General features: G+C 42.5%; 1 protein-coding gene across 7 annotated transcripts in view; it reads left to right on the top strand.

The window, feature by feature from the left end:
- The window catches only part of Ralgps1 (Ral GEF with PH domain and SH3 binding motif 1), a 231,255-nt gene that overhangs the window by 43,186 nt on the left and 172,593 nt on the right, over positions 1–15,476 (top strand). For all 7 annotated transcript variants that reach the window (XM_074053171.1, XM_074053168.1, XM_074053169.1 and 4 more), the window contains exon 4: positions 4,948–5,031. In XM_074053171.1, the coding sequence (XP_073909272.1) occupies positions 4,948–5,031 (84 nt within the window). The remainder of the gene's footprint in view (positions 1–4,947; positions 5,032–15,476) is intronic.

Here is a 15,476-nt window from a genome sequence, read left to right as displayed (position 1 = left end):
AAATGCCAAGCTTAGTGGAGAAACTTTTTTCTTCTCACAGCTTCTGTTTTTCCCGGTGAGCCTGGAGAACATGTACATGACAGAGGAGGTTCCAGAAGACACTGCACAGGCTCTATGTTTGCTTTCTCATTCTCTTTACCTCAGCCCTGGGCTCAGAGTGGGCAGCCTGGCCTGGGAGTGCTGTGGGTCCAATGCCTTTGGAGGGTTGCATGTGGCTCACCCAGGATGCAGAGCCACCAGGCTTTCCTGGTCTCAGCCCAAACCCCTGTCTTCCCTCTAGAGCTAGCCTTGTCTCCTCTGGTCAATTTTAACTTAATTGTGATCAAATCAGTTCCATAGCATGGCCCTTTTTTAGGCATTAGAGACGGGAGGAGTTTTATTTTATTACTTCACATTTTCCAAACCCACTTCACACAGATGGAATCTCTTGTAATCCTATAAGGCCAAACATAGAAGGGGAACTTAGCCAAAGAGGTTGTATCCAGATCTTGGTTTAATGCAGATAGAGCAGTCTGATTCCTTCTGACATTGTGATAAATTTGTCTGGACCCAAGTTTGAAAGGCTCCACCACTGATGAGCACTCAGCCCTCATTGACTCAACAGATGCTGCTTGAGCATGGACTGTTGGCCAGGTCCTAAGCTCTTCTGCCTGCAGTTCCTACTGCAGTCCTGGGGCCACTTTCACAGGCCACCTCATGTCATCAGAACTGATGCCTAGGACACTAGAAACAGGGCTGGGTCTCAGAGGGATGCCTTTCAGCTTCAAATCCTTTGTACCATCCATTTTATCAAAGTACCTCTCAGACAGTGTAACACACTGCTGAGGTTTTAATTTTAAATGTTACCTATCTCCCAGAGCACAGGACTTCTTAGAGAATTGGCAAAACCTGCCAGATGCAGTATTTGAATCAGGGTCTTAGAAATGTTCAAATCAAGTCAATTCAGGGCAGATGGATAACATACATCTTGACTCTTGCCTGCATGATGTCAGCAAAATGAAAGAGGAAGAATAGATTTTGTTAATAACTCAAGACAGGAATAGGAGTGTGGGGTGGGAAAGGACAGGTGGCATTTGGTGTTTGAGCTGAGGCTGAACACTGCTTTCACACTTCATAGCAGTGTGCCTCATGCTAGTGGGAAGACCCTGCTACCAGGTGCCTGTGTGCACTAGGCTTTCCGTGCTTGGGTATCAGGTGAAAAAGTGAATGTTCTGAGAGGTAAGCATTGTCAGCTGGGGTGTGGACAGCCAGGATTGGACCCAGGTCTTCTAACTTGGGTCCTCACTGCTCCAGTTCCAAGTGTCTTCCAAGTTGTCATGGTGTGCAAATAAGACCACAGACTCTGTATTAAATGTGTGCACACATATACATATACCTACTGGTGTTTATTAAAATATTCAGGAAAGATACTCAGAAATTTAGCCACCTTAGTCCTTAAACATCAGTTTAATGAATTGGGTTTTATATTTGATCATAACTCATACTTTTCCAGTGTTGGCTTTCGGATCCAGGGAGGCATGAGGCCTTTGTTCTGACAAACTTCAAATGTGCAAAAATAATAATTTTCAAAATGATCCAAGTTTATCTTTAATGGTGTGTGTAGGGGGGTAAATTCAATGAGGCAAGTAAACATATGTTTGAAACAAACATATATAATCCTTTTCAAAGCAAGGACGAGATGAACTAGGTAAAGTAGTCATGCCTGAGAAGAAGTGGAGAATGAACATTGAGGTGGTGAGAGTGACATGAGATAGCTAATGTGTGATGCACCTAGACTGGGCCTACCTCACAGAGTTGTTTTTCTAACTGGTAGCATTAACTGATATCATTGCCTTTAGACTTGGGGTCTAATTGTGAGGATGTGAAAGAACTGGCAGGGTCCGGGTTGGTTGTGTTCTCTTGTGAGGGTGACTGTGAGGACAGTCATGCCATTTGCAGATACGAATCAGATCAGGAAGAGGTGTGTCTTAGCTCTGGTTGGTTCCCACGAGCCTCTGTGCCCAGCTGGTTCATCTTTTTTTTATTTATTTTGTTTTTGAGTCAGGATCTCACTGTATCCCAGCTGGCTCTGAACTCAGGATCCTCCTATCTCAGCCTCCTAAGTGGTGGGCTTACAGATGTATACTACCATGCTTGACCCCAGGTGGGGTTCATCTTGTGACTAAAGCTGCCATTGCCTTGAGCCAGCTTCCCACATGTGAATGGCTTATCATTGGGTTCTAAGATGTACTGGTTGAGCACAGTGTGTCACACATAACTGCCTAGCCAGCAAATTTTGTCTTGGGCCATTCCACCTGCCCCTCTCTGACTTCCCTGATCTGTGTATGCTCCAGCTTGTGGGCAGCTGACTCTCACTAAAGATCTTTTAAAAGTTCCAGGTGTGTGGCAAAACAAACAAACAAACAAACAAACAAAAAAACATTGCCAATAACACTGAAGCCTGAGAGGAATTAACAGGAGGTATTGGAACTTAGCATCTACTGTGTCTCCTTCCTTCTCTGTCAGGGCTCCCCATGGCACAAGCTGGAAATGTGGGCCTTTAAATGATGTCTTTGCCTTGGTTTGTTTATATTCCCCCAAGTAGCCCCATGAGCTTGCTCCTATTATCCTCAGAAAAGAAGCAGCCTTATGATAGGTAAAACTTAGGTACTTTGGTTCATCAAATTATGATGCTAAACCTGCTGGGGAAGTAGAGCCAAGGCCCCTGCATAGGACATTAAAGAGAACCTTCCCTTCTGTCCCCTTTTGGTTATATGAGAGATGGGAGGGGCCAACTTTTGGAAGTAACCCTAGGTAGTCCCAGAAGCTTCTCTGGTTGCTGTAGGTTGGACTGGGACTTTGCCTGACTCCAGGAATGGAGAATGTGTGGCCAATGAAGTCTGCGATTCCTCAAGTAAATTTTAATTTGAGTTAGCCTGAAGCCTAGCAGACATGTATACAGCAGGATGAGTCCTGCTTGTTATACCATTTATGCCCCTCTCAGACAATTGGCACTGTAAGAAAGGACTTCTGGTCTCAGAGAAGTTGGCAGAGTGGCAGTGGTGGGGTTAAGAATATTTTGGTACCACTGTCACAAAAACAGACAAGAAGACCATTGGAACAGAATAGAGGACCCAGATATGAAGCCACACAACTATAACCTACTTGTCTTTGACAGAGGTGCTAAAAATATACGATGGAGAAATAGCAGCCTCTTCAACAAAAATTGCTGGGAAAACTGGTTAGCAGTCTGCAAAAAACTGAAACTAGATCCATGTATATCACCCTATACCAACATTAACTCAAAATGGATCAAGGCTCTTAATATCAGACCACAAACTCTAAAGTTGATATAGGAAAGAGTAGGAAATACTCTGGAGTTAGTAGGTATAGGTAAGAACTTTCTCAACAAAACTCCAGCAGCACAGCAACTAAGAGCTAGCATAGATAAATGGGACCTCATAAAGAAATGGTCTCTAAACTGAAGAGACCACCCACAGAGTGGGAGAAAATATTTGCCAGCTACACATCAGACAAAGGACTGATAACCAGAATATATAGGGAACTTAAAAAACTAAATTCTCCCAAAACTAATGAACCAATAAAGAAATGGGCAAGTGAACTAAACAGAACTTTCTCAAAAGAAGAAATTCAAATGGCCGAAAACCACATGAAAAAATGCTCACCATCTCTAGCAATAAAGGAAATGCAAATTAAAACCACACTGAGATTCCACCTCACCCCTGTTAGAATAGCCATCATCAGCAACACCACAAACTACAGGTGTTGACGAGGATGTGGGGAAAAAGGAACCCTCTTACATTTTGGTGGGAATGCAAACTAGTACAACCACTCTGGAAAAAAATTTGGAGGCTACTTAAAAAGCTAAACATTGATCTACCATTTGATCCAGCAATACCACTCTTGGGGATATATCCAAAAGACTGTGACACAGGCTACTCCAGAGGCTCCTGCACACCCATGTTTGTTGCGGCACTATTCACAATAGCCAAGTTATGGAAACAGCCAAGATGCCCCACCACTGACGAATGGATTAAGAAAATGTGGTATCTATACACAATGGAATTTTATGCAGCCATGAAGAAGAACGAAATGTTATCATTCGCTGGTGAATAGATGGAATTGGAGAACATCATTCTGAGTGAGGTTAGCCTGGCCCAAAAGACCAAATATCGTATGTTCTCCCTCATATGTGGACATTAGATCAAGGGCAAACACAACAAGGGGACTGGACTTTGAGCACATGATAAAAGCGAGAGCACACAAGGGAGGGGTGAGGATAGGTAAGACACCCAAAAAACTAGCTAGCATTTATTGCCCTTAACGCAGAGAAACTAAAGCAGATACCTTAAAAGCAACTGAGGCCAATAGGAAAAGGGGACCAGGAACTAGAGAAAAGGTTAGATCAAAAAGAATTAACCTAGAAGGTAACACACACGCACAGGAAATCAATGTGAGCCATGCCCTGTATAGCTATCCTTATCTCAACCAACAAAAACCCTTGTTCCTTCCTATTATTGCTTATACTCTCTCTTCAACAAAATTAGAAATGAGGGCAAAATAGTTTCTGCTGGGAATTGAGGGGGTGGGGGGGAGAGGGAGGGGGTGGAGTGGGTGGTAAGGGAGGGGGTGGGGGCAGGGGGGAGAAATGACCCAAGCCTTGTATGCACATATGAATAATAAAACAATTAAAAAAAAAAGAATATTTTGGTACCAAAATGGTAGGAGATGTGACTAGAGTCATAGGAAAGAGTATTCTTCTCTCCTCTGGCCATCCTGGCTTGCATCTCTACCTGCAGACCTAGCCCTCCTTTCCCACCTAGTGAAGACAGGCATAGCCAAGGCTTTGGTCCTCCTCCACCTCCACATCTGCCTTCCAGCTAGATGCCCTTGTGTATTTTGCACCCTGATTAGAATCCATGTTGAAATTAACTTTGTGCTTCCTAGGAACTAGCCAGCTGTGGATGGAGTAAGAAGGAGAAACATAGTCTTGCCCCCAATGTCGTGGCCTTTACTCGGAGGTTTAACCAGGTAAGCTGCACCCCTTGCATTGGTCCCTGAAGGCTGAACACTTAGGGACCAATCACCTTAGGGTCCAATCCCAGGCACCTGCCCCAGGTTCAACTCCCTCCTGAACCACCCACCTTCATCTACTCTTATGCCATTACAGTCCTTTTTGCAAAGTGAGTGGAAGTGAACACAACTTTCCTGAGGTAATATTACTCCATGGGCTTTGGTTTCAAAGCACCTTAAAGTGCTCAGGGAGGTCTTGCATGGGGGTTCTAGCCTGTGCCCACCCCTCCAGCCTCAGCTCTTGTCCCTTCTCTTCCCTCTTCAGGCTTCACCATCCTGGCTTGCCATCTCTCATTGGGTGCACCATATTGCTGCCCTGTCAACACTCCCCCCCTCAGTCAACTCTTAGCCTGAATGTCACTTCCTTGGGGAGCTGTCCCTGAGACCCCAACCTGTATGAGGTCTCCCTGTCAAACATTCCCTCATTGCACCTTGCACGTCTTCATTTGGTCCTTTACTCATCTGTCCTCATTTTGTGTAACTCAGTGTTCTCTGCCTTCCTTGCTGGTCTGTGAGCTCTATGAGGGCAGACGCTGTGCCTGTCTTGTCCTTCACTGTTTCCCCACCACCTTGCCAAGGTCAGACATTTATGTGATAGACCCTCTGTAAATGCAGGTGGAACAAGTGATGTGTTCAGGAACACTTCCTGAACTTTGAATCCTATCTCACTGCCCCACCATTCCAGCTGACTTGGTCCAGCCAGAACCCTTGGTCCAGGCTCAGTGAGCTGCATCCCCATTTACTGGAGTGATGACTGAGGATGTGTACCATCTTGGGAGTGGGGCTTCTGATTCCTTAGCCAGAGGTTCCAGAACATGGTATATGGTAGAAAGCACCCTATAAGACCCTCTCTGCATAAGCTAACCCCCCCACCCCATGGTGTTACTGACAGTTTTTCTTCTTTATTCTTATTTTTCTGGTTTCAAATGAGAACAATGACCTCAATATTTCATAATGCGAATGACTGACCCTCTGGGTGCTGGGGCCCATATTCCCTTGGGGGTCTTCTCTCCAGCTGGGCCTTCCTTCTTGGAAATGCCTTGTCTTGTGCATCACTGTTGCTCAATCTCTCCATCCTCAGTGTCCACCCAAGGACAGCAGGAGCCTCAGAGAGGAACCAACTTGTAGTCTGAAAGATCAAGGTTGAAGGTGATCAAGTGTTCTTTGATGAAATATGATAGGAGCTGAGAAAGATTTAGATACATCTGGGCTAGGGGCTGTGCACAGTTTGTTTTGAAAAGAGAGGTTCCAAAAGCCTTTTATTTCTTTTCTCTTTCTTTTGAAAATATTATCCTTTTCAACTGAGCTTAGTCTTTAAAAAAACAAAACAAAACAGATGTGCATAAACTACCAGAGATTCATAGTTTCCTTAACAAAACTATTTGACTGGGAGCCAACTTAGCCCCCCCTCTGACCAGCCGTTTAGCTCCCTGAGGAGGAGGGGTTCTTGGGGGCAATGATGTAATCTGCTTCCTACTAGGAAGCCAGGTCAGCTTGGTAAAGGTGGTGCAGCTTGTTCTGTTAACACTGCATTGTTTCCAGGTCAGACCAAGTGGTGAAATGAGCCAGAAGTGAAGTCGCACCTTCTCCAACAGAATAATCTGGAAAATAGTCTTCCTGCCAGCTTGTCAGCTGCTCTGATAGCCTAGACATCGCCCTGGCAGCTCTATATTGAAAACTGGCCTGAGACCAGGTCTGGTCTACCACTGGGGCTGCTTTCTTTGAGATGAGTTCATTGGTGTCCCTTCCTGGCTGACCAGTAAGGATAGGATGCCTCATCAGACTCCAGATAAAAGAAAGCAGTTATTCCCGGAGCCCGATTTCTTTATCTGTAACTGAGAATAATGGCAGTGCTCACCTTACACAGGTGCTATGAAGGTTACTTAAAATGGGATATGAAGAGCCCAGATGTTTTAGCAGGAAAAGGAAAGTAGGAAGATCAGCTGATTGGAAGGAGTTTGCCAGGGATTTAAGGCTCCTTATGGTCAAACCAGAAACCCCAATGGTGAGTGTCCTGCTCAGCTTGCCTGATTCTCTGAAGGGTCTGAGTCACTTAGTATGTATTCATGGATGGAAGAATTCATCCAGCTTCATCAAAGGTCTGTTGTGTGCCAGGCCTATCTCAACCCCAAGAAGTATACAACATAGAATCTGTTGTACACAGCATGAGAATCTGACAATAAACACACAGTAATCTTGACAGTAAACATACAGATAAATTTATATTTAATTTTGGGTGGCTTACTGCCACCCTAAAGCATGTGCAAGGACACTTTGAGGCAGTGGGGAAGGAGGGATCTTAGAGAATCAAACAGACCTGAATTTGAGTCTTAGCCCCACAGATTATTAGCTGTATGATTTTGGGATGGCTTTTGGCTTCTGTGAAATCATCTTCCTCAGAAATCATCAAAGGAGGTTTTGGAAGATTAAGAACCATGACTATAAAGAGTTTAGCCCAGAATCAACACATAGGAAATGTTTCATGTTAACTTTTAAAATGGGAGCAATGGGTGAGAGCTCTGGCTAAAAGGAAGTAAGGCCAGATAAGGAGACTGGGCCTACGTATAAGCATGGGGGTCAAGATTGTGTTGTGTCTTGAAGATACTGAAAGTTTTGGAAAAAATGAAGGGGGAATTGGAAAAACAGAGGCCCAAGGTTGAATCTGAGAACTGGCATTAGCAGATGGGTGGAGGACAGGGGCCACACAGGAGGCTGAGAAAGGGTAGCCAGGAACAGCAGGAACACTCTGGAAGTGCAGAGTCTGGAAATTCATAGCAAGAGTGATGGGGTACAACAGCCTGGGTCACTTAAGGTGGATGAAAAAGAGGCACTAAACTTAGCAGCAGGAGCATGCTGGTTACCCCAGTCAGAAGGCTTTGTGGGGACACAGCAGGCTGAGTGGTAGGAGGTAGAGGTGATGGAGAGAATCACCAGTAGGGCTCCAGAGGTATGGTACAAGAAGGAAGAGTGGCTGGAGGGGTTAAAGAAGACTAGGGTGGTGGTCATGTGTTTCTTCTTCTAAGTGGGCAGAGCCTTGAGGATATTCATGTTTTGGATGGAAGGATTTAGTAGGCCAGGAAGTTAAAGATGAGGAGAGAGGGGAATACTTGATGAAGTAAAGTTCCAGAGAAGGTGTGAGAGGCCGAGGTCTGATGGCTCTTCAGTGTGAAAGGTGCCGGCAGAAGGGAGATGCAGCCATAGATGGTGCAAGAAAACCCGTGGCTTCCCTTCCTCAGGGAGACAGGAGGCACAAGGGGATGCACAGGCTGGGGGGAGCTTGAAAAACCTACAGTAAAGGAGGAAGCTGACTGTGGGCAGTGCAGTGGCCCAGATGAACAAAGACTGTGACTTTTAAAGTATCCCCAGTGCAAGTAGCAGGTTATTTTCTCTGGTTGCCTTTCATAGTCTGGGAGTGGAAGCATATGAGGATGGAGCCATGGCCAAATCCATCCACACACTGACAGGACTGGCAAAGCAGAGTGTCTGAAAGGACAGAGATGCAAGGGAACTTCAAGGGAGCATCAAGGCAAAGGAGGGACTGAAGTGACAAAAGATAGGGATTCAGTCTCCCTAAGAGGAAAACGACACCCTGGGAAGGGGTTGACATGGACTCCATAGGATGGCTAGAGAGGGGGTCTGGCACAGTGGGGGCAAGGAGGAGGTGAGGACTAGAGGATTTAAAGCTGTGGCCTGAGACTGGAACGTAGGTTTCTGACATTGGGTAGCCCTAGGTAATTGAGAAGAAGGAGGTGACGGAACGGGTAGGGTAATTGTGGCTGCAGTAGAAAAGGTCAAGGGCTTCAAACTATATTACAAAGCAATAACAATAAAAACAGCATGGTACTGGCACAAAAACAGACATGAAGACCAGTGGAACAGAATAGAGGACCCAGATATGAAGCCACACAACTATAACAAACTTGTCTTTGACAAAGGAGCTAAAAATATACGATGGAGAAATAGCAGCCTCTTCAACAAAAACTGCTGGGAAAACTGGTTAGCAGTTTGCAAAAAACTGAAACTAGATCCATGTATATCACCCTATACCAAGACTAACTCAAAATGGATCAAGGATCTTAATATCAGACTGCAAACTCTAAAGTTGATACAGGAAAGAGAGGAAATACTCTGGAGTTAGTAGGTATAGGTAAGAACTTTCTCAACGAAACCCCAGCAGCACAGCAACTAAGAGATAGCATAGATAAATGGGACCTCATAAAGCTAAAAAGCTTCTGTTCATCAAAAGAAATGAAACTGAAGAGACCACCCACAGAGTGGGAGAAAATATTTGCCAGCTACACATCAGACAAAGGACTGATAACCAGATATATACGGAACTTAAAAAACTAAATTCTCCCAAAATTAATGAACCAATAAAGAAATGGGCAAGTGAACTAAACAGAACTTTCTCAAAAGAAGAAATTCAAATGGCCAAAAAACACATGAAAAAATGCTCACCATCCCTAGCAATAAAGGAAATGCAAATTAAAACCACGCTAAGATTCTACCTCACCCCTGTTAGAATAGCCATCATCAGCAACACCACCAACAACAGGTGTTGGCGAGGATGCGGGGAAAAAGGAACCCTCTTACACTGTTGGTGGGAATGTAAACTAGTACAACCACTCTGGAAAAAAATTTGGAGGCTACTTAAAAAGCTAGACATCGATCTACCATTTGATCCAGCAATACCACTCTTGGGGATATACCCAAAAGACTGTGACACAGGTTACTCCAGAGGCACCTGCACACCCATGTTTATTGCAGCACTATTCACAATAGCCAAGTTATGGAAACAGCCAAGATGCCCCACCACTGACAAATGGATTAGGAAAATGTGGTATCTATACACAATGGAATTTTATGCAGCCATGAAGAAGAACGAAATGTTATCATTCGCTGGTGAATAGATGGAATTGGAGAACATCATTCTGAGTGAGGTTAGCCTGGCCCAAAAGACCAAAAATCGTATGTTCTCCCTCATATGTGGACATTAGATCAAGGGCAAACACAACAAGGGGATTGGACTTTGAGCACATGATAAAAGCGAGAGCACACAAGGGAGGGGTGAGGATAGGTAAGACACCTAAAAAACTAGCTAGCATTTGTTGCCCTTAATGCAGAGAAGCTAAAGCAGATACCTTAAATGCAACTGAGGCCAATAGGAAAAGGGGACCAGGAACTAGAGAAAAGGTTAGATCAAAAAGAATTAACCTAGAAGGTAACACCCACGCACAGGAAATCAATGTGAGTCAGTGCCCTGTATAGCTATCCTTATCTCAACCAGCAAAAACCCTTGTTCCTTCCTATTATTGCTTATACTCTCTCTACAACAAAATTAGAAATAAGGGCAAAATAGTTTCTGCTGGGTATTGAGGGGGTGGGGAGGAGAGGGAGGGGGTGGAGTGGGTGGTAAGGGAGGGGGTGGGGGCAGGGGGGAGAAATGACCCAAGCCTTGTATGCACATATGAATAATAAAAGAAAAAAAAAAAAGAAAAGGTCAATGGACATGAGGCCATGGTCATTCATGTCCATGAATGATGTTGCAGCTGCCTAAAGAAACCAGGGTTTGGTGAAGAGAGGAAGACAGTGATCCAGATCTTCATCTTTTTATTATCTCCATACTTAGATCTTTTCCAGAACACTAAAAAATAAAATAGAGCTGGGCGCCAGCGGCTAATGCCTGTAATCCTTGCTACTCACAAGGCAGAGATCAGGAGGATCATGGTTCAAAGCCAACCTGGGCAAATAGGCTATCTTTAAAAAACCCTTCACAAAAAAAGGGCTGGTGGAATGGCTTCAAGATGAAGGCCCTGAGTTCAAGCCCCAGTACCATACACACAAAAAAATAAATAAAATAAAATAAATTAAAAAAATACATATGTAGCTTTTCAGACTAATCCTTCTCACTTTGCAATATGCACTTAAGATTTATTTATCTTTACATGATTTAATAAATCATTCTATATTTTTAGACAAATACCATCTCATCATATGGATTTACTGTGGTTGTTTTATCCATTTGCCTACTGAAGGACATCTAGGTTACTTCCAGCTTTGACAAGTATGATTAAGGCTGGCATGAATATTTCTGTGCTGGAATGTGTGTGTGTGTGTGTGTGTGTGTGTGTGTGTGTGTGTGTGTGTGTGTGTGTGTACATCTGGGTAAATATGTAAATACCCAGGGGTACAATTGCTTGAATCGAGTCTGTCCTATTTTGCATCCCCACTAGCACCTGCAGTGAGTAAGTTTGTGTTGTTCCAGAATCTTGCCATCAGTTGCCATTGTCATCTTTTCTGCGTTTTAGCCATTCTAATAAGCATAAATAGTTCTGCTTTCTTTGCTTATCCTGGCCACCTCACCCAGCTACATCTAGTCCTGGGTGCTTTGTGTGTGTGAGGGACTGTCACACAGAAGTAGCATATATGTCATGGTGGCCAGAAGGGTAGGAGAGAACGAAAGGCTCAGGTGAAGAAGTAAGAAGTAAGAAGATTCATGGAGTCTTTAAGGTTTTCAAGTAATTGAGGGATCCTTATGGAGAAGCTGGATTAAATGTGACCTATGAGTCCTGATCAGTAACTTCAGGGCCATGGGGTGTAAGCGGGGAGGGAGGCAGGTGGTTTCCTGACATGGAGTCTCAGGCAGAAACTAGTCAAGGACTTTGTCATGGTTGTTGTAAAACAGAATCCAGAGGTTCGGGCAGAGAGAGGGTGGGGCCTCTGAGGTCCCTTCTAACTCTTGTTCTCTAAGAAAACCATGAGTAGGCTTATGAGGAATTGGTGGCAAAAGTTGATGTCTCAAAAAAAAATATTTTTCTCAAACCTGAAATTTTTTTCCTTTGCTTTATTCTTTGACTATTTTCATTTTTGGCTGACCAACTGAATAGGGTTCTTTGTGTTCATAACTATTCCTTTCTGTTCATTTATATTACTTCTGTGGCATTCCTCAGGGGACACCTTAGTCCCCAGCAACCAAACCGTAGTGCTAGCTATACCACCAGAACAATGGTAATGATAATAATAATAGCTTACATGTGTTAAATGCTTATTAGTGCCATGACCAAGTGGGAACTATTCCAAGTATGCATGACTTAGTCAACAGATGAGAAGTCAGTAGTGTAATTCATTGTGTTAACAGGTTGAAGAAGAAAAAATCGTATCATCCTTTCGATCTGAAAAAATATTTGACACAAAGTCCAGAATTCATTCATGATTAAAAAAACAACTCAGCCAATGAGACCAAAAGGACACTTCTTCAACTTTATAGAGAACATCTCCTTTCTGTGTAGAGAATTTCAAAGGAATCTATTTTTTAAACCTTCCTGGAACTAATAAACAAGAATAGCAAGGTTGCAGGGCACAAGGTCATTATACAAAAGTCATTTGCTTTCCTATATACCAGCAATAAAGAATTAGGATTTAGAATTTAAATAAATTTAAATTTTTCATAGCAACAAAACAAAACTGAGGTATTCATCTTATAAAACATGTACAGGTTTAAATGTGGAAACCTGCAAAATACTGATGGAAGTAATCAAAGTAGTTCTAAATAAATGGAGAGATATTCTATCTTCCTGGATCGAAAGTCTCAGTGTTGTTAAGGTGTGAATTCTTTCCAACTTGACCTATAGATGCAGTGCAGTTCTGATCAGAATCCCACAGAGCTATTTTATAAATAGCAACAGACTTTTTCTAAAAGTTCCATGGAAGGGCTAAAGAACTAGAATAACCAATGCAATACTGAAAGAGAGCAAAATTAGAGGAATTTAGCAAAAGAATAGATGCATAGGTCAATGGAGTAGAATATAGACCCTAGAAATAGTCCCACAGAAGTAGAACCTACCAATTTTTCATAAAGGTATACAGACCTCCAAGAGAGAAAGGATAATCTAGTCAACCAGCAGTGTTGGAGCGACCAAAATATGCATGTGTGTGTTTGTGTTTGTGAAAAACTGAATCTAGACTCTGACCTTAGACCTTTCAGAAAAATTAACTCAAAATGGATCATAGGCCTAAATGTAAAAGACAAACTTTTAGGAGAAAACACAGAAGGTATATATATATATATATATATATATATATATATATATAAAACCTTGGATTTAATGATGAGTTATTAGACATAACACCAAGAGCACAATACATGAAATTAAAAAAATGGGTGAGTTGGGACTTTATTAAGCTTTTCCATTCTTCAAAAGACATGGTTAAGAGAATTAAGACAAACCACAGACTGGGAGAAAAAACTTGCAAAACACATATCTGATAAAGGACTTGTGTCTAAAACATACTCTTTAAACTCAACAATAAGAAAATAGCCTAATTAAAAAATGGGCCCAAGATCTCAACAGATACCACACCAAAAAGATACATGGGAAATAAACATCTGAAAAGATGCCCAGCATAATTTCTCATTTGGGAAGTAAGTGTGTGGGACACTGCACAGTTAGTAGAAAAACTGACCATCTGCAGCAACATAAACTCCCATTCACTGCTGATAGAACTGCAGAGTGAGACAGACTTGATCCAGCAATTGTAGTCTTGTGTATTTCCCCTGATGATTTGAGACTTCTTTCACACACACACACACACACACACACACACACACACACACACAAATACACACACACAGCAGCAGCAGCAACAGCAGAGAGATGTTTATGTCAGCTTTATTCATAGTTGTCAAAAATAGAATTAACTGCGATGTCCTTCCAGTGAATGGATAAAGCAACCATAGTAAATCCATGTGATGGAGTAATAGTCATCTGAAAAGTAGAATTGCTATCAAGTCTATCAAGACACAGATGAATCCTTTTTTATGGTACTGGGGATTGAACTCAGTGCTTTGTGCTTGCTAGGCAAGTACTCCACCTCTTGACACATGCCACCAGCTCTTTTACTTTTAGATAGGGTCTTGTTAGGGCTGGGGTCAAGGCTTAAGTGGTAGAGTGCCTGCTTAGCAAGCACAAGGCTCTGAGTTCAAACCCTAGTATCACTGCCACCAAAGAGAGAGAGAGAGAGAGAAAGAGAAAAAAGGAAGGAGGAAGGGAGAGAGGGAAGAAGGAAGGGATAAAAGGAAAGAAAGAAAGGAAGAAAGATAGGGTTCAGTTAATTTTTCCCCAGACTAGCCTCAAACTGCATTCCTTCTGTCTCTGCATCTTGAGTAGCTGAGATACAGGCATAAGCCACCATACCTGGCCCAGAGGTAAATATTAAATGTGCATCCATAAGTGAAAAAAGACTACATATGGACAAATACTTTTCTTTTCCTTTGTTTTTTCCCTGACATTCTGGGAAAGGTAAAACTATAGAGCTAATAAACCAGTGGTTGGTAGGAATTCTGAAAGGGGGGAGGGTTGACTAGTCAAAGCACAGGGATTTTTTTTAAGATGGTGAAACTATTGTGTATGTTGTCATGATGGATATGTATATTTGCAAAAACCTACAGAATTTTATAGCACTGAGAGGAGACCTTAATATATGTAAACTAAAGAAATGTCAACTTGAGATGGAAGGGTCCTAAAATGAAATGTAGAGCAAGAGAATTTAGTTGTATACGTAATCCATCTGTAATTACAAAAGTAACCTCTCTAATGAGGGGGAGGGGAAAAGGTGCCAACTTAAGTTAAGTTTGGAATAGAGTAGAACATGTAAGACTAAAGCAAGAAGGAACTGTCCAGAAGCACTGTATTCTGTCCTAAGGCTGCTTCCCAGGAGCTGTGGGTAGCAATTCTGATGAGTGTATACTGGACTGAACAACTGAGGAAATAGATGACAGACAGCAGGAGCCAGTTTCTCTCTGGTGGAATAGGAAATTGTACACAAGCAAGGGGAGAGACTAGAACGACCCATTTAATAGTGGGTTAGAGTTGAGCTCCTGTTAACATATAGATGTAGATGGTTACATATAGAAACATTTATAGGTTCATGTATATATATATATATATACATGAATATATATATATATATATATTCATATATTCATATACATGTATATATTCATGTATATATTCATATACATGAATATATATATATATATATACCCATATATATATATATGGGTCAGAAACATACACACACACACACACACACACACACACACACACACACAGAGGTTTTCTTTGTCTGCTAGCTAAGAGGACTGAGATACAATGACGCCTCAGTAGCAGCAAGCACACCTAATATCTGCTTAGCACTAATCTTGGTTTCTAATACCATGGCCTAATAAGTGGAACCAAAGTGCCTCAGAGAAATGACTGGTTTTAGGACTGGGACAAGAGCTTCTAGCATAGTTTAGTGTCAGAAAGAAAGGAATTACACATACTAACAAACCAAAACACTGCTGGGAGTATGTCAAGAGAGGTAGAACCAGTGGAGAGTTGGCAATGCATGGCCAAAGGAGG

This window comes from Castor canadensis, chromosome 13, assembly GCF_047511655.1.
Source record: "Castor canadensis chromosome 13, mCasCan1.hap1v2, whole genome shotgun sequence".
NCBI lineage: Eukaryota > Metazoa > Chordata > Mammalia > Rodentia > Castoridae > Castor > Castor canadensis.
This window is presented reverse-complemented; position numbering and strand designations above follow the sequence as displayed.